The sequence below is a fragment of the Scyliorhinus torazame genome, chromosome 18 (assembly GCF_047496885.1).
Source record: "Scyliorhinus torazame isolate Kashiwa2021f chromosome 18, sScyTor2.1, whole genome shotgun sequence".
Lineage (NCBI taxonomy): Eukaryota > Metazoa > Chordata > Chondrichthyes > Carcharhiniformes > Scyliorhinidae > Scyliorhinus > Scyliorhinus torazame.
In genome coordinates, this window is record NC_092724.1 from 163,396,383 (window position 1) to 163,416,953 (window position 20,571).

The following is a 20,571-nucleotide window of genomic DNA, read 5'->3' on the forward strand; positions in this document are numbered from 1 at the left end:
ACAGTGATGTTCACAGAGTGTAACAGACAGTTCTGGCATTGCTAAAACAGAATAAAAATACTACATGATTTATCAGATACTACAAGCTCTCCTTATATTGAACCAAAATTGGGACATAGTCTCGACAAAAATAGATTTCATGAGCCAGAACGCTCAGGAATCCTGGGCTTTGGAGGATGGAAGTTGAACTTTCAAGTGGTTTTGTGAAAGGGAAATCATGTTTAACCAGTTCTTTGAAGGAGTCACATGTGCTGTGGATAAAGGGGAACCGGTGGATGTGCTGTACTTTGATTTCCAGAAGACATTTGATAAAGTGGCTCACCAAAGGTTACTGGAGAAAAGAAAGCTCAGGGTGCAGGGGGTAACATCTTGGCATGGATAGTGATTGGCTGGCTAACAGGAAGCAGAGAGTAGGCATAAATGAGTCTTTTTCAGGTTGGAAGGATGTAACAAGTGGTGTGTCACAGGGATCAGTGCTGGAACCACAACTATTTATAATTTATAGAAATTACATGGATGTAAGCAATGAAGGCATTTTTGCTAACACAGTGAGAGAGGGGCAACGGGGTCACTCACAGTGAGGGAGGGGCAACGGGGTCACTCACAGTGAGGGAGGGGCAACGGGGTCACTCACAGTGAGGGAGGGGCAACGGGGTCACTCACAGCGAGGGAGGGGCAACGGGGTCACTCACAGTGAGGGAGGGGCAACGGGGTCACTCACAGTGAGAGAGGGGCAACGGGGTCACTCACAGTGAGGGAGGGGCAACGGGGTCACTCACAGTGAGGGAGGGGCAAAGGGGTCACTCACAGTGAGGGAGGGGCAACGGGGTCACTCACAGTGAGGGAGGGGCAAAGGGGTCACTCACAGTGAGGGAGGGGCAACGGGGTCACTCACAGTGAGGGAGGGGCAATGGGGTCACTCACAGTGAGGGAGGGGCAACGGGGTCACTCACAGCGAGAGAGGGGCAACGGGGTCACTCACAGTGAGAGAGGGGCAACGGGGTCACTCACAGTGAGGGAGGGGCAACGGGGTCACTCACAGTGAGGGAGGGGCAAAGGGGTCACTCACAGTGAGGGAGGGGCAACGGGGTCACTCACAGTGAGGGAGGGGCAAAGGGGTCACTCACAGTGAGGGAGGGGCAACGGGGTCACTCACAGTGAGGGAGGGGCAACGGGGTCACTCACAGTGAGGGAGGGGCAACGGGGTCACTCACAGCGAGAGAGGGGCAACGGGGTCACTCACAGTGAGGGAGGGGCAACGGGGTCACTCACAGTGAGGGAGGGGCAATGGGGTCACTCACAGCGAGGGAGGGGCAACGGGGTCACTCACAGTGAGGGAGGGGCAACGGGGTCACTCAGTGAGAGAGGGGCAACGGGGTCACTCACAGTGAGGGAGGGGCAACGGGGTCACTCACAGCGAGGGAGGGGCAACGGGGTCACTCACAGTGAGGGAGTGCCAATTTGCTGGACTGATGAAGCCAGCATTGTACTTCCTGCTTTTCCGGGAGAGCGGTTCAGTGGCAGTGAGAAAGAGGACAGTCGGGCCATCTGTGATTGTATTTCCTCGGTCTGTCGAGCGGATCCTGGGCTCCAAGCTCGTTGCCACTGGACCCAGACTTTTCTCTGTTGAGCCCATGTGGTAGCTGGTGTGCAGCAGAGGCGCTACATTAAAATATCTCACACAGCCACTTTCAATCCCTTACAATCAATTTGGAGTTTGGAACCTTGGCGCCTGTCCTTCCTCTCTTCTTCTTAAACCATCCTCCACTCCGAGGGACTGCTTCAGACGGTGGGCACTTGTGGGAAATTCCGTTGCAGGAAGAAAGGGGAGTGGGACTGACTGAATTACACCACAGAGGGCCAACATGGACTCGATGGGCTGAATGGACTGCTCTTTGCCAGCAATTACTCCATGACTCTCGATTTCCCCAACCCTCAACCCCCAAGATCATTTGATCACTCGAAGCCTTTCCCCTCAATCTCTCTTTGCAGCAAAACCCAATCCTGCTCTTTGACCTCGTTCCTTCTGATTTAAACAGTGACCTCCTGAATCTTCCTCATTTGCAGGTTACAAGCTTCGATCGAATGCTGCAAACAAGCTCTTCCGAATGATCTACAAGTGTCGTTTCTGCACTTTATACTTGCTGACTCTGATTAGATATCGGAATTGTTTTTGAATCTTTCTGGCCAGGAGCTGGGTTTGAACATCGACTTAAATCATAAAGTCAGCCAGGAAGGAAATGAGGAGGTGTTTTTATATTCAGTGAGTGCTGGAAAGCACTGCCTGACAGGATGGAGAAAACAGATTTAATTGTAACTTTCAAAAGAAAATTGAAGAAATATTCGAACAGGAGAAAACTGAGGGCTCCAGGGAAAGTTAGAGTGAAGGCAAAGAGAGGGGGGGAGATGAGGGGAAACGGAAAGGGCGGGAGAGAGAGGGGGAGAGATGGGTAGAAGGGAAAAGAGAGGGAGAGGGGGTCATGAGGGCACGGATATAATTGTGGTGACCTAGCTGTTTTTTTCCTGTTCATCTATTGCGTATCCATCAGGGATTTGGAGACTGTCATTTTGGATAGAGGAGTCTGCCTGAAGACTGACTCGATTGTTTAATGGATTGACCATCAGCTGTGATTACAATATGTGGATATAAATAATCTACCCAGCTTGCAATATCCTAACGCTGACCTTACACTGAAATCCGGACAAACTATTTCACAACAAAAATCGAGAAAGGAAATTCTATACCTGTCAGCTTGGAATCGGAATGGGTTTTGTGTTTGAGAAAGGTTCTAATTTCCAGGATAATTGGCTGGGGTAACATCATGGAAAGCAAAACGAAATCTGTAACTTATCAGTATCAAACCAGTTATTACAAAAAATAGCTGAATTAACATATTCAAAAGGGGCTTTGCTCGAAGACAGCCTTAGTCTCTGAGTTTATATTGTTTACACCTGATGTGTCTCTCTGTTGATCCACTAGATGTCACCTGATGTAAAAGGGCTTGAATCTTAATAGAGTCATAGATACATAGATGCGTAGAAGATGGAACAGGAGGAGGCCTTTTGGCCCTTCGAGCCTGCTCCGCCATTCATCACGATCATGGCTGATCATCCAACTCAATAGCCTAATCCTGCTTTCTCCCCATAGCCTTTGATCCCATTCTCCCCAAGTGCTATATCCAGCCGCCTCTTGAATATATTCAATGTTTTAGCATCAACTACTTCCTGTGGTAATGAATTCCACAGGCTCACCACTCTTTGTGCGAAGAAGTGTCTCCTTATCTCTGTCTGAAATGGTTTGCCTCAGAATGTGACCCCTGGTTCTGGACACACCATCATTGGTAACATCTTCCCTGCATCTACCCTGTCTAGTCCTGTTAGAATTTTATAAGTCTCTATGAGATCCCCCCTCATTCTTCTGAACTCCAGCGAGAACAATCCCAACCCAGTCAATCTCTCCTCATATGACAGTCTCGCCATCCCTGGAATCAGTCTGGTAAACCTTTGCTGCACTCCCTCGAGAGCAAGAACATCCTTCCTCAGAGAAGGAGACCAAAACTTCACACAATACTCCAAGTGTGGCCTCACCAAGGGCCAGTATAATTGCAGCAACACATCTTTGCTTCTATACTCGAAACCTCTCGCAATGAAGGCCAACATACCATTAGCCTTCTTTACCGCCTGCTGCACCTGCATGCTTACCTTCAGCGAATGGTGCACAAGGACACCCAGGTCCCGCTGCACATTCCCCTCTCCCAATTTACACCCATTCAGGTAGTAATCTGCCTTCCTGTTTTTGCTTCCAAAGTGAATAACCTCACACTTATCCAAATTATACTGCATCTGCCTGCATCTGCCATTGATTTGCCCACTTGCCCAACCTGCCCAGATCTTGCTGTAGGATCTCTGCATCCTCGTCACAATTCACCCTCCCACCGAATTTGGTATCATCTGCAAACTTTGAGATGTTACATTTTGTTCCCTCATCCAAATCATTAATATATATTGTGAATAGCTGGGGTCCCAGAACCAATCCCTTTGTTACCCCCCTAATTACTGCCTGCCAATTTGAAAGGGACCCATTAATCCCTCCTCTTTGTTTCCTCTCTGCCAATCAGTTTTCTATCCACCTCAATACATTTTCCCCAATCCCATGCGCTTTAATGTTGCACAATAATCTCTTATGCCGGACTTTGTCAAATGCCTTCTGAAAGTCCAAATATACCACATTGACTGGCTCCCCCTTGTCGACTGTACTGGTTACATCTTCAAAGAATTCCAACCGATTTGTAAAGCATGATTTTCCCTTCATAAATCCATGCTGACTCTGACTGATCCTGCCACTGCTTTCTAAATGTTCCGTTATAAAGTCTTTGATAATGGATTCAAGCATTTTCCCCAATACCGATGTTAGGCTTACTGGTCTATAATTTCCTGCTTTCTCTGTACCACCCTTTTTGAATGTCGGAGTGACGTGAGCTACCCTCCAATCTGCAGGGACAGTTCCAGAGTGTATAGAATCCCGGAAGATGACCACCAATACATCCACTATTTCCAGAGCCACCTCCTTAAGCTCTCTGGGTGCAGATTCTCAGGCCCTCGGGATTTATCCGCCTTCAATCCCATCAATTTTCCCCGCATCATTTCTCTACTAATGTTGATCTCACTCAGTTCTTCCCTCGCACTAAACCTTTCATTCTCCAACATTTCTGGGATCTGATTTGTGTCCTCTTTTGTGAAGACAGAACCAAAGTATGTATTCAATTGCTCAGCCATTTCTTTGTCGATTATTATGCATTCCCCTGTTTCTGTCTGTCGGGGCCTACATTTCTCTTTACCAATCTCTTTCTCTTCACATATCTGTAGAAACTCTTAGTGTCAGTCTTTATGTTCCCTGCAAGCTTCCTTTCGTACTGTACGTTCCCCTTCTTAATCAATCCCTTCGTCCTTCTTTGCTGAATTCTAAACTGCTCCCAATCCTCAGACCTATTGCTTTTCTTGGCCAATCTATGTGCTTCTTCCTTGGATCGGATACTATTTCTAATTTCCTTTGTGGGCCATGGATTGGCCCTCTTACCCCCTTTGCTTTTGTGCCAGACAGGAATGAACAGTTGCTGTAGTTCCTCCATGCGTTCCTTGAATGTTTGCCATTGTCTATCCACTGTCATCCCTTTAAGTAACTCTCCCCAATCTATCAAGGCCAACTCACGCCTCATATCCTCACAGTTCCTTTTCGGTCAGGTTAGTCAGGTTATTCAAGATTGAGGAGTGGAAACCTGGAACCCTCTGTACCAAACACTGTAATATACTCCCCCCAAACACTGTAATATCCACCCCCCCAAACACTGTAATATACTCCCCCCCAAACACTGTGATACACATTACACTGTATTACACTGTAATATACTCCCCCAAACACTGTAATACACATTACACTGTAATATCCACCCCCCAAACACTGTAATATACACCCCCCCAAACACTAATACACATTACACTGTATTACACTGTAATATACACCCCCCAAACACTGTGATACACATTACACTGTATTACACTGTAATATACTCCCCCAAACACTGTAATACACATTACACTGTAATATCCACCCCCCAAACACTGTAATATACACCCCCCCAAACACTAATACACATTACACTGTATTACACTGTAATATACACCCCCCAAACACTAATACACATTACACTGTATTACACTGTAATATACACCCCCCCAAACACTAATACACATTACACTGTATTACACTGTAATATCCACCCCCCCAAACACTGTAATATACTCCCCCCAAACACTGTGATACACATTACACTGTATTACACTGTAATATACTCCCCCAAACACTGTAATACACATTACACTGTAATATACTCCCCCCAAACACTGTAATATCCACCCCCCCAAACACTGTAATATACTCCCCCCCAAACACTGTGATACACATTACACTGTATTACACTGTAATATACACCCCCCAAACACTGTAATACACATTACACTGTATTACACTGTAATATCCACCCCCCCCAAACACTGTAATATACACCCCCCCAAACACTAATACACATTACACTGTATTACACTGTAATATACACCCCCCAAACACTAATACACATTACACTGTATTACACTGTAATATACACCCCCCCAAATACTGTAATACACATTACACTGTATTACACTGTAATATACACCCCCCAAACATTGTAATATACATTACACTGTAATATCCACCCCCCAAACACTGTAATATACACCCCCCAAACACTAATACACATTACACTGTATTACCCTGTAATATACACCCCCCAAACACTGTAATACACATTACACTGTATTACACTGTAATATACACCCCCCCAAACACTGTGATACACATTACACTGTATTACACTGTAATATACACCCCCCCAAACACTGTAATACACATTACACTGTAATATACTCCCCCCAAACACTGTAATACACATTACACTGTATTACACTGTAATATCCACCCCCCCAAACACTGTAATATACACCCCCCAAACACTAATACACATTACACTGTATTACACTGTAATATACGCCCCCCAAACACTGTAATACACATTACACTGTATTACACTGTAATATACACCCCCCAAACACTGTAATATACTCCCCCCCAAACACTGTAATACACATTACACTGTATTACACTGTAATATACACTCCCCAAACACTAATACACATTACACTGTATTACACTGTAATATACTCCCCCCCAAATACTGTAATACACATTACACTGTATTACACTGTAATATCCACCCCCCAAACACTGTAATATACTCCCCCCCAAACACTGTGATACACATTACACTGTATTACACTGTAATATACTCCTCCCAAACACTGTAATACACATTACACTGTATTACACTGTAATATCCACCCCCAAACACTGTAATATACACCCCCAAAAAACTGTGATACACATTACACTGTATTACACTGTAATATACTCCCCCCAAACACTGTAATACACATTACACTGTATTACACTGTAATATCCACCCCCCAAACACTGTAATATACTCCCCCCCAAACACTGTGATACACATTACACTGTATTACACTGTAATATACTCCCCCCAAACACTGTAATACACATTACACTGTATTACACTGTAATATCCACCCCCCAAACACTGTAATATACACCCCCCAAAAAACTGTGATACACATTACACTGTATTACACTGTAATATACTCCCCCCAAACACTGTAATACACATTACACTGTATTACACTGTAATATCCACCCCCAAACACTGTAATATACACCCCCCCAAACACTGTGATACACATTACACTGTATTACACTGTAATATACACCCCCCAAACATTGTAATACACATTACACTGTATTCCACTGTAATATCCACCCCCCCAAACACTGTAATATACACCCCCCAACACTAATACACATTACACTGTATTACACTGTAATATACACCCCCCAAACACTGTACTACACATTACACTGTATTACACTGTAATATTCTCCCCCAAACACTGTAATACACATTACACTGTATTACACTGTAATATTCTCCCCCCAAACACTGTGATAAACATTACACTGTATTACACTGTAATATACACCCCCCAAACATTGTAATACACATTACACTGTATTCCACTGTAATATCCACCCCCCAAACACTGTAATATACACCCCCCCAACACTAATACACATTACACTGTATTACACTGTAATATACACTACACCCCCCCAAACATTGTAATATCCACCCCCCCAAACACTGTAATATACACCCCCCCAAACACTGTAATATCCACCCCCCAAACACTGTAATATACACCCCCCCAACACTAATACACATTACACTGTATTACACTGTAATATACACTACACCCCCCAAACACTGTAATATACACCCCCCCAAACATTGTAATATCCACCCCCCCAAACACTGTAATATACACCCCCCCAAACACTGTAATATCCACCCCCCAAACACTGTAATATACACCCCCTCAAACACTGTGATACACATTACACTGTATTACACTGTAATATCCACCCCCCAAACACTGTAATATACAATATTGCTCCGTTGCCGACGGGCCGAATTCCTGACGGCGTGTGTTACGTGTGCTCACACCGTCCGGGAACCTCGCGTGGTGGCTGTGGACTCAGTCCGGGGCTGCCAGTCGGGGGAGGGCCGTTCGGCGGGCATGGGGGGCTTCGTTCGGGGCTGGGGGCAATGTGGGCGGGCGGTCAAGGGCGCGCGAGCGGCTGATGCCGGGCACTATTTTGGCGGTCCAGGTCTGCGGGCTGAGTCCGCCATGGAGCATGGCGCAGCCGCTACAGACCGCCGCGTGCGCATCCACGACCTCTGACCCGGCAGTGCTGGGGGCCGAATGGGCAGCTAGAGCTGCGAGCTCTGCGACGGCTCCCTGCCAGCCCCCAGCAAAACGGGGAATCTGTGGCCTTTTGTCGCCAGTTTTCCTGCCGTAAAAGACCCACAGTTTTCACAACGGCGTGGGGACTTTGTCTCAAAATCAGAGAATCCAGCCCCGCACGTCCAAGCCCAGGGGCCGACAGAATACCAGCGCAGGCTGGAGCAATGGGATTTTAGCTCGCGCTGCTCGTTTCCCGCTGGGGAGCTCCTGCCCATTTATTAGGGGACTTCATATTCCACAAAACTCATGGGAGATCCGATGACGATCCCCCCATGTACTTTGTGGCCACCATAAAATCCTCCCCCCCCTCAAGTCCATTTCTCCTCCAGTATTCCCGCCATGAATAAGCCCCTTTTGCTGCTTGCCGATTGATCTGAGATCAGTCGGGGTTGGGACGGGATCTGGAAGAGTGAACCGTATTAAAGCCCTTCATTTGCGGAGGAAGTGTCGAAGAGTCCACGCCGACGATTCCTCTTCAGTGTCCGCATCAGTCAGGGCACGAGCTTCCTCTGCTTCCATCTCGGAGTCCGTGTCCCCCTGATCCGGAGGGATGGGCGCTGGGTTGCCTTTGAGCTGTCGATCGGTCCTGGCGGTGCCCACCCCCATGGCCGGTAACGAGGTTCGCCCGCGGGCAGACTTCCTGCTCCTGAGGTGGTCCAGGTGTTTCTTTACCACCTGACCCTGGACCTTCACCTTGTGCGACTCTGGCTCTGTTTCTTCATTATAATCCCAGGGATCCAGCTGCGATCATCTCCGAAGTTCCTCACGTAAATTCCTCATCGGGCAGCACGGTAGCACAGTGGTTAGCACTGTGGCTTCACAGCGCCAGGGTCCCAGGTTCCATTCCCCGCTGGGTCACTGTCTGTGTGGAGTCTGCATGTTCCCCCGTGTGTGCGTGGGTTTCCTCCGGGTGCTCCGGTTTCCTCCCACAGTCCAAAGACGTGCAGGTTAGGTGGATTGGCCATGATCAATTGCCCTTAGTGACCAAAAGGTTAGGTGGGGTTATTGGGTTACGGGGATAGGGTGGAAGTGAGGGCTTAATTAGGTCGGCGCAGACTCGATGGGCCGAATGGCCTCCTTCTGCACTGTATGTTCTGTGTATCTATGTAAACCCGATCGCCCGTTTCCAATGTTCTTTCTGTTCTTGTAAAATGGGAATTTATGTTCTGGTTCTCTGGGGAGCCCCCCGCCAGGTTTGGGAATAGTTGGCTGAGCCTCGTACCAAGCTGTCGTCCTATTGGCAGTTCCGATGAGGCGATTCCTGATGCCGTGTGAGGATTGGTCCAATAGTCAAATAGGAATCGTGCCAATTTGGTCTCAGTGGATGCCGCAGATTGTTATTCGTGCCAGTTTGAAAAGTCTGCACCGCCTGTTCGACCAGCCCATTTGGCGACGGGCACTGCTGGGTGTTGCTGACTGTAGCTGGGGAGGTGGTGGAGCTCACGTGGTGGATCTCCAACCATTTGGGTTGTGCATCCACCAGGATCGAAAACATGGAACCCATGAAAGGCCCGGCCAACTGCGTGTGCGCTCGCACCCACGGCCACTGCCATAGGGAGGCTGAAAAAGGCAGTTTCTGATTCTCACGGCAAAGGTCAAATTGTCTCCCAAGTGCGAGATGTTTGAGTTGAGGCCAGGCCACCAGGGCGAACCCCCGGCACAAATTTTCATTTTCAGTACCCAGTGTGGCCACTATGCAGTTTGTTTAGTTCCAGCCACCGCCCTGGGTGAGGGACAAATACTCAGGACCCTCAGAAAATTATACTGTCCTCATCGAGCTGGTCTTTCTGGGTCAGATAGGGTTTCATTTCCTCTGAGGGTTTTTCTCAGACTCCACCCTTCAAGGTTCACGTGTTTCAATTTAGACAGAGTTGGATCTTTTACCAGACACTGGTAAAGTTTCCAGAAAAGTTAGGGTCATTATGACCTCTTGCAAAGCCTTCAGTGAGGCTTCGCCCTGTAGGCAGGGCTGAGGATGGCAGGCGGGCAACCAACCAACCAACCACCAACCAACCACCAACCAATCAACCAACCACCAAACAACCAACCAACGAACCAACCATCCACCAACCAACCAACCAACCAACCAACCACCAACCAACCACCAACCAATCAACCAACCACCAAACAACCAACCAACGAACCAACCATCCACCAACCAACCAACCAACCAACCATCCACCAACCAACCAACCAACCACCAAACAACCAACCAACGAACGAACCAACCAACCAACAAACCAACCATCCACCAAACAACCAACCAACAAACCAACCATCCACCAACCAACCAACCACCAACCAATCAACCACCAACCAATCAACCACCAAACAACCAACCATCCACCAACCACCAACAAACCAACCAACCATCCACCAACCAACCAACCACCAACCAACCATCCACCAACCAACCAACCGCCAACCAACCATCCACCAACCAACCAACCACCAACCAACCATCCACCAACCAACCATCCACCAACCAACCAACCAACCAACCACCAACCAACCAACCAACCACCAAACAACCAACCAACGAACGAACCAACCAACCAACAAACCAACCATCCACCAAACAACCAACCAACCAACCACCAACCAACCAACCAACCACCAAACAACCAACCAACAAACCAACCATCCACCAACCAACCAACCACCAACCAATCAACCACCAACCAATCAACCACCAAACAACCAACCATCCACCAACCACCAACAAACCAACCAACCATCCACCAACCAACCAACCACCAACCAACCATCCACCAACCAACCAACCACCAACCAACCATCCACCAACCAACCAACCACCAACCAACCAACCAACCAACCAACCAACCACCAACCAATCAACCACCAACCAACCATCCACCAATCAACCACCAACCAACCATCCACCAACCAACCATCCACCAACCAACCATCCACCAACCAACCAACCACCAACCAACCAACCAACCAACCAACCACCAACCAATCAACCACCAACCAACCATCCACCAATCAACCACCAACCAACCATCCACCAACCAACCAACCACCAACCAACCATCCACCAACCAACCAACCACCAACCAACTAACCAACCACCAACCACCAACCAACCACCAACCAATCAACCACCAACCAACCACCAATCAACCATCCAACCACCAACCAATCAACCACCAACCAACCAATCAACCATCCAACCACCAACCAATCAACCACCAACCAACCACCAATCAACCATCCAACCACCAACCAATCAACCACCAACCAACCAATCAACCATCCAACCACCAACCAATCAACCACCAACCAACCACCAATCAACCATCCAACCACCAACCAATCAACCACCAACCAACCAATCAACCAATGAACAGAGGCCAGGCCAGATCAAGCCAGCCCCCAGCAGCAGCCAGCCTGGAGCACACTTGGTCGTCGAGGATTGGGGCTCGGCCACCTGAGTGAAAGGTGTGAGCAGTCGGGAGGTGCGAGAGCCAGGCAGCCACCAGCAGGGTGGTTTTCGGGGAGCAGCGGGGGGGGGGGGCTCGACCAGAGGCCAGGGCTGAGAGTGAGAGGGCTGGGCGGCAACCAATTGCACTTTGGAATATCGACTTGGAATTCAGTCATTCTTAATTCAACACAAGGTCCAGTTTCTACAGTCCGCAAAGCAATACCGTCCATTCTGCCATCCAATTCTGTGAATTCTCTGATTTGGGATTTGCAGGGAATGTTTTAATGGGTATTCTACCTTGTTACTTTGATAAACTCCTCCTGGTTTTGTGTCAATGTGTGATGATTTCTCCGAGGCGTCGATCTTCAGATCCATCTGCTGGGGGTTGACTACCCCAGGCTATAGAGGAGCTGGAGGATCCAACCATTGAAACCGGTCAGGAAATCCCATTCCTGATCCAGCACGTTTACTGTTGGCCGTTCGATCTTTGACCGGTGACTCTATCCCTCTGAATTCACACTGGGATTGTTGAGGGCCCCGATTTTCAAATTGGCTCTCGGTTCCTTGCAGTTCATTGGGGGATTTCAGCTGCTGGATTTCAGCCACACAGTCCACAGTTTGAAAAGCAAGGGGAATGTCCACTTTCCGGGGCTCGTCCGAGAATTCTGCCATTTGCCAATCAAAGCCAGATTCTGCTATCAGGCAGTTGACAGGAAATTCCAGTATCGTTTCCATCCCTGTTTCTCCCCCAACAAACAATCCATCCTCGAGGGAGTCGACCTGCAATTCCATTTGGCATTTCTGAAGATCGCAGCTGGGTGGGGTTTCCCGTGTTCCTGTTGGGAGCTCCTTTACTTCAGCTCTCACCAAATGATGTTTAACCAGTGTGGACCCGGCTTGAGAGTCAATAACAGGCGGCTCCGTCCATTCGGATATTTCAACTGGAAGGTTTGTTTCAAAGAACAACAAGGAACAAAGAAAAGTACAGCACGGGAACAGGCCCTTCGGCCCTCCAAGCCCGTGCCGACCATGCTGCCCGACTAAACTACAATCTTCTACACTTCCTGGGTCCGTATCCCTCTATTCCCATCCTATTCATATATTTGTCAAGATGCCCCTTAAATGTCACTATCGTCCCTGCTTCCACCACCTCCTCCGGCAGCGAGTTCCAGGCACCCACTACCCTCTTGTGTAAAAAACTTGCCTCGTACATCTACTCTAAACCTTGCCCCTCTCACCTTAAACCTATGCCCCCTAGTAATTGACCCCTCTACCCTGGGGAAAAGCCTCTGACTATCCACTCTGTCTATGCCCCTCATAATTTTGTAGACCTCTATCAGGTCTCCCCTCAACCTCCTTTGTTCCAGTGAGAACAAACTGAGTTTATTCAATCGCTCCTCATAGCTAATGCCCTCCATGCCAGGCAACATCCTGGTAAATCTCTTCTGCACCCTCTCTAAAGCCTCCACATCCTTCTGGTAGTGTGGCAACCAGAATTGAACAATATACTCCAAGTGTGGCCTAACTAAGGTTCTATACAGCTGCAACATGACTTGCCAATTCTTATACTCAATGCCCCGGCCAATGAAGGCAAGCATGCTGTATGCCTTCTTGACTACCTTCTCCACCTGTGTTGCCCCTTTCAATGACCTGTGGACCTGTACTCCTAGATCTCTTTGACTTTCAATACTTTTGAGGGTTCTACCATTCACTGTATATTCCCTAGCTGCATTAGACCTTCCAAAATGCATTACCTCACATTTGTCTGGATTAAACTCCATCTGCCATCTCTCCGCCCAAGTCTCCAAACAATCTAAATCCTGCTGTATCCTCCGACAGTCCTCATCGCTATCCGCAATTCCACCAACCTTTGTGTCGTCTGCAAACTTACTAATCAGACCAGTTACATTTTCCTCCAAATCATTTATATATACTACAAAGAGCAAAGGTCCCAGCACTGATCCCTGTGGAACACCACTGGTCACAGCCCTCCAATTAGAAAAGCATCCTTCCATTACTACTCTCTGCCTTCTATGGCCTAGCCAGTTCTGTATTCACCTTGCCAGCTCACCCCTGATCCCGTGTGACTTCACCTTTTGTACTAGTCTACCATGAGGGGCCTTGTCAAAGGCCTTACTGAAGTCCATATAGACAACATCCACTGCCCTACCTGCATCAATCATCTTAGTGACCCCCTCGAAAAACTCTATCAAGTTAGTGAGACACGACCTTCCCTTCACAAAACCATGCTGCCTCTCGCTAATACATCCATTTGCTTCCAAATGGGAGTAGATCCTGTCTCGAAGAATTCTCTCCAGTAATTTCCCTACCACTGAAGTAAGGCTCACTGGCCTGTAGTTCCCGGGATTATCCTTGCTACCCTTCTTAAACAGAGGAACAACATTTCACAACATTGGAATTCTTGGCAATAATTTGGGTTTGAATGGGCACATGGAATGGAATGCTGATGACATAGTGGGGGTTCCTAAACCTCTCCATCTCTCTCGAAGACACTTGTTAAAACTAACATCTTTGACTAATTCTCACCTGTCCCACCACCACATTTTGCCATTCAGTTTCAAGCTATCAATTGAGAACATTTCTGTGCAGTAATTTTGGATTGCTACATAAATGCAAGTTGTTGTTGGCTTGGTTGCTCTGTGGCAGGCAGCGCGATTGGACATAGAAACAGAAAGTGCTGGAAAAGCCCAACTTGTGGCAGTGTCTGCAGAGAGCGAGAAACAGAGTTAACGTTTCGAGGCCGTGTGACTCTTTCGGGTTTCTCATCCAGTGCCTTGGCCCCTTGCTGCTAAATACTCACTCACGCCAGCCAGAGCGTGCAGCTGTGTGTGTGAACCTCTGTTAAAGACATTAGCAACTATCACCCCCCACCCCCACAAGAACACTTTGTCAGCCAAGGGTCCGTGTGTACCAGCCCGTGTTGCTCCTTGGGCAGAAGGTGTTTCTGACGCCCATTCCCGAGAATTGAACGCAGGATCCAGGCTGACCCTCCTGGTGCAGCGCTGAGGGAAGGCTGCACTGCCGCAGCTGCCGTTTCTCAGATGTGACATTAAACTGCAGCCCCGCCTGACCTCCTCGCGGGTGACCAGAAAAGATTCCGCAGCTGGGAGGCCAGGAGTTTTCCTTATAATCAACATCACTAAAGCTGATCACCCGGTGAGGAATCTCGTTGCTATCCATGGGAACTTCCTGTGGATAAATTGGCTGCGGCATTTCCCACTTCACAATAGTGACCGCTTTTAAAAAATGGCCTCACTGAGTGTAAAGTGCTTGAGGAAAATGTAACGTGCTGAAAGGCGCGACGGAAATGCGAGCCTATCTTCAACGGTCACTTGTCAAATTCATACCGATGGAACGATTGATTTGAACTCCACTCACTAATCCCCTGACCCCCAGCAGGGAACCCAGGAAAGGTTAGACGATCAAGAGTATGAAAGGGTAAATCAATGATCTTTACCTGCATTCGGGTGATGTAGATTGGCTTATTCATTATAATCCAGGTGACAGTTTCGTGACAGGGTGGGATAGTCATTGATCCCTCATATGTTATGAAGCTGGGGGTTTCTGGGTATAGCCCTTCGATGTTTAGTCCCTGCAGTAAATATGCATCATCTAGAAAATATAGACAAACAATTTCAAGTGATCCAAACCCTCGAGTTATCCAATGCTGGACCAATCTGTTATAAATCTGTACAATTCCAAATCAAATGTCGTGCTGGATCAGATCAAATACTTCCCCATCCAAGTGTTGAATGAGGGATGGAATTTTGCCATGAATAATTAGAGATGCTAATTGCAAAATAAATTGTTAATTAGGCATCTGTTTTCACTGCCTTACAACAGATCACCATCGCTCACAGCACCAAAGTATGGTATCCATAGTAACGCTATTCCAACGATGGGTCTGGGTGAAAACAGCTCCAGCTAGAGCGGGAACTGGAGAGTGAGTGTCCTCCACTCAATCCTTGGGTAAGAGGTGAGGGAGCGCAAGGGGAAACGAGGGCTTTTGTATTCGATCAGGGGATGTGGGTGGCGCTGATTTGACCAGCATTTTTGCCCATCCATAATCGCTGAGCCATTTCAGAGAGCAGTTAAGAGTCAACCACATTGCTGTGGGTCTGGAGTCACGTGTAGGCCAGACCGGGTAAGGACGGAAGGTTTCCTCCCCTAAAGAACATTAGTGATCAGATGGGTTTTTGTGACAATCGACACTGGTTTCAAGGTCATCGTTAGATTTTTTAATTCCAGATTTTTATGGAATTCACATTTCGCCCTCTGCCATCGTGGGATTCGAACCCTGGATCTCGGGATTATTGGTCCAGCGACAATAACACTCTGCCACCACCACCATGGTGGGGACAGGGAGAGAGAGACGGGAAGGGGTTTGCAAGGAGTGAGGGACAGGAAGGGTTGAGGAGGATGGGCAGGAAGGGAGGTGAATGGAAATGGGCAAGGAGGGGAGGCAAGTGGGCAGGGAAGGGGACGAGTGGGGAGACAGCGAAGGGGGCAAGTGGGGGGGGCAGGGATGGGGTGAGTGAGGGGGGAGTGGGGCACAGGGAGGAGGTGGGGGAGTGAGTTGGGTGATGGGGAGCGGGAGTTCCCAGGAGAGAGTTCAGCAAAGGAGCAGAGCGGAATAGAGAAAATCAGACAGGAGGAATGAGAGAAAATAAACTATTGCAGGGAAATGTCCAAAAAATAGTCAATGTTCATGATGTGTTTGTTAGTGACAGCCCAGAGCCTAAACAATGAAGGTTTGAGAGTCTCACTCTGTCTCAATAATTGATCTTCTGATTACGGTTGTAAATCAGACATTCGGGTTGGAGATGCACAGTGTTCCCTGCAGGTTTGATTTCTCCACTGCACTCCTTGTACCTCCCCGCCCTTCCCTTAATGAACACAGCAAACGCCCCACAATCCACTCCTTCTCCCATCCAAAGCTGGAGGCATCTGAATACAGACACAATCGCCCTCAAGGGTTTCAGAAGAAGGTTACTCCCCTTGTAATATCAGTGAACTAACCCAGACTTCCAGGCTCCGGTGTTGCCAGTTCACATCCCAACATAGCCACTGGTGGAATTGAAATTAAATTGATCAAATCTGGGATTGAAAGCTAGTCTCAGTATTGGTAACCGTGCCAACTATCATCAAGTGTTGTAAAAACTCATCTAATGCTCTTTAAGGAAGGCACGTGGCACAGTAGTTAGCACTTCTGCCTCCCAGCTCCTGGGTCCTGGGTTTGATTCCAGCCTCTGTCTGTGCGGAGTCTGCACGTTCTCCCCGTGTGTGCGTGGGTTTCCTCCGGGTGCTCCGGTTTCCTCCCACAGTCCAATGATGTGCAGGTTAGGTGGATTGGCCATGCTAAATTGCCCCTTAATGTCCAGGGATGTGCAGATTCGGCTCTGGGTTATGGGGATAGGGTGGTGTGGACAGGAGAGAGCTCATTCAAAAGGTCGGTGCCGACCTGATGGGCCGATTGGCCCTCATCTGCACTGTCGGGATTCCACAACAAAAATTTGATTAAAGAAATCTGCCGTTCTTACCTGGCGGAATGAACTGGGGGAGCTTGAAAGTGAATCAATTTGAATGGAGAGTGGGAGGAGAGAGTGCTGCCTTCGCAGAGACTGAAGAACACAGTGACACAGAGCCGGGAGGAAGGCGGGGAGGGAGCCTATAGCCGGGGAGAGAGCCTGGACTGGGAGGGCGGGGGGGGGGGGGGGGAGTCCGAATTTGAAAAATAAATCCTGAAGTGGACAACGGGAAATCAAACACTAAACTGCAGGATCAGTTCACAAAGGAACTGATGGAATCAGAAGGGGTTTGAATGAAGGATAGTGTCAACTAAAGCAATAAACCGCATTTATCCAGCATCTCTCACATAAAATATGCCAAGGAACGTCACCAGGAATGTTATTTAGTAAAACTGATACCCAGTCATGTAAAGAGATAGGCGACCAAAATCCTGGTCAAGGAGGTTGGTTTGCGAATGTATTTTAAAGAGGTGAGAGAGGTGCAGAGGTTTAGAGAGCGAATTCCACAGCATGAGGCCCAGGTAGCTGAAGGCACGGCGGCCAATGGTCGAGTGATTTTAATTAGAAATATGCAAGGGGGGCAGAATTGGAGGGGCGCAGAAATCCTGGGGAGTTGTCGAGATGGAGGGGGTTGCAGGCTTTTGGATGAGATCATGGGGGTAAGGAGGAAAGGTTTAAAATCCAGGCATTTACAGACTAGGAGACAATAGTCAACAAGCACAGGGATTAATGAACAGGAATCAGACGGGTTACAACACCAGGGTTGTGGGGGGAGGCAGTAGAGGTGGGTGGTACAGTGGTTAGCACTGCATCACAGCAGCGCCAGGGTCCCGGGTTCAATTCCGGCCTCGGGTGACATGTCTGTGTGGAGTCTGCACGTCCTCCCCGTGTGTGCGTGGATTTCCTCCGGGTGCTCCGGTTTCCTCCCACAGTCCAGGGATGTGCAGGTTAGGTGGATTGGCCGTGATCAATGCGCCGCATTATGGGGACAGGGTGGGGGAGTGGGCCTCGGTAGGGTGCTCTTTTGGAGGGTGGGTGCAGACTCGGTGGGCTGAATGGCCTCCTTCTGCATTATAGGGATTCTATGATTTTGGAATGTTGCTGTTTGGAACATGGGAGCGGACCTGGATTTATGTAAGTTGTCTGGTTCCTTCGTTTATCAACAGTTCAAGATTGAATAATAATGTATTTGTCCGAAAGAGAATTTGTAATTGTACAGGGACAAGTATGAATGGAATTACTGTCAGAATGATCTGTCCCTTATTAACCCAGGCAACAGCTGACTGGCCTCTTAAAGATGATACTAGTCTGTAATCAATTACTATTTGTGCTTGGACTGCCTGAGTCTTCTCTGGAACTGTCCAGTCCTGAAATGCCCAAAGGCTGTTCTGATGATTTGAGATTTTCTGTCTGAGTGCGTTTTAGAGATTTCTGAAGTACTCACAGAGTATCGAGAGATATTCCAAAGAGTCTCACTGAGTTTAAATGCCTACTGCTGTACTAAACACCAAACAACCGGAGTCACTGTGACATGATGCTCGATTCTATAACCGCACAGGGATTGTAATTGAACAGGGATTGTAACTGAATAGGGATTGCAACTGGACAGGGATTGTAACAGGACAGGGATTGTAACTGAACAGGGATTGTAACAGGCCAGGGATTGCAACTATACAGGGATTGTAACTGAACAGGGATTGTAACTATAAAATGAATGTAACAGGGAAGGAATTGTAACTATACAGGGATTGTAACTGTATAGGAGTTGTAACCATACAGGGATTGTAACCATGCAGGGGTTATAACCATACAGGGATTGTAGCAACACAGGGATTGTAATGGTACAGGTATGGTAACTATACAGGGATTGTAACAAGATAGGGGTTCTAACAATAAAGGGATTGTAACGTTATAGGGAATGTAACACTACAGTGTGTGACCATACAGTGGTTGTAACTATACAGGGATCATAACGATACAGGGGTTGCAGCAACACATGCTTTGTAACAGGACAGGAATCATAACAATCCAGGGTTTCTACAAAGACAGAAAACAAGAAAGAGTGGCTAAGGTAAATATTGGTCCTTTAGAGGATGAGAAGGGAGATTTAATAATGGGAGATGAGGAAATGGCTGAGGAACTGAACAGGTTTTTTGGGTCGGTCTTCACAGTGGAAGACACAAATAACATGCCAGTGACTGATGGAAATGAGGCTATGACAGGTGAGGACCTTGAGAGGATTGTTTTCACCAAGGAGGTAGTGATGGGCAAGCTAATGGGGCTAAAGGTAGACAAGTCTCCTGGACCTGATGGAATGCATCCCAGAGTGCTAAAAGAGATGGCTAGGGAAATTGCAAATGCACTAGTGATAATTTACCAAAATTCACTAGACTCTGGGGTGGTCCCGGCGGATTGGAAATTAGCAAACGTGACACCACTGTTTAAAAAAGGAGGTAGGCAGAAAGCGGGTAATTATAGGCCAGTGAGCTTAACTTCGGTAGTAGGGAAGATGCTGGAATCTATCATCAAGGAAGAAATAGCGAAGCATCTGGATGGAAATTGTCTCATTGGGCAGGCGCAGCATGGGTTCATAAAGGGCAGGTCGTGCCTAACTAATTTAGTGGAATTTTTTGAGGACATTACCAGTGCGGTAGATAACGGGGAGCCAATGGATGTGGTATATCTGGATTTCCAGAAAGCCTTTGACAAGGTGCCACACAAAAAGTTGCTGCATAAGATAAAGATGCATGGCATTAAGGGGAAAGTAGTAGCATGGATAGAGGATTGGTTCATTAATAGAAAGCAAAGAGTGGGGATTAATGGGTGTTTCTCTGGTTGGCAATCAGTAGCTAGTGGTGTCCCTCAGGGATCAGTGTTGGGCCCACAACTGTTCACAATTTACATGGATGATTTGGAGCTGGGGACCAAGGGCAATGTGTCCAAGTTTGCAGATGACACTAAGATAAGTGGTAAAGCAAAAAGTGCAGAGGATACTGGAAGTCTGCAGAGGGATGTGGATAGGCTAAGTGAATGGGCTAGGGTCTGGCAGATGGAATACAATGTTGACAAATGTGAGGTTATCCATTTTGGTAGGAACAACAG

General features: G+C 47.7%; 1 protein-coding gene across 2 annotated transcripts in view; it reads right to left on the bottom strand.

Moving 5' to 3' along the window:
- ca10a (carbonic anhydrase Xa) overlaps positions 1-20,571 on the bottom strand; it is a 689,036-nt gene that overhangs the window by 83,027 nt on the left and 585,438 nt on the right. For both annotated transcript variants that reach the window (XM_072483835.1, XM_072483836.1), the window contains exon 7: positions 15,399-15,553. In XM_072483835.1, coding sequence (XP_072339936.1) covers positions 15,399-15,553 — 155 coding nt within the window. The remainder of the gene's footprint in view (positions 1-15,398; positions 15,554-20,571) is intronic.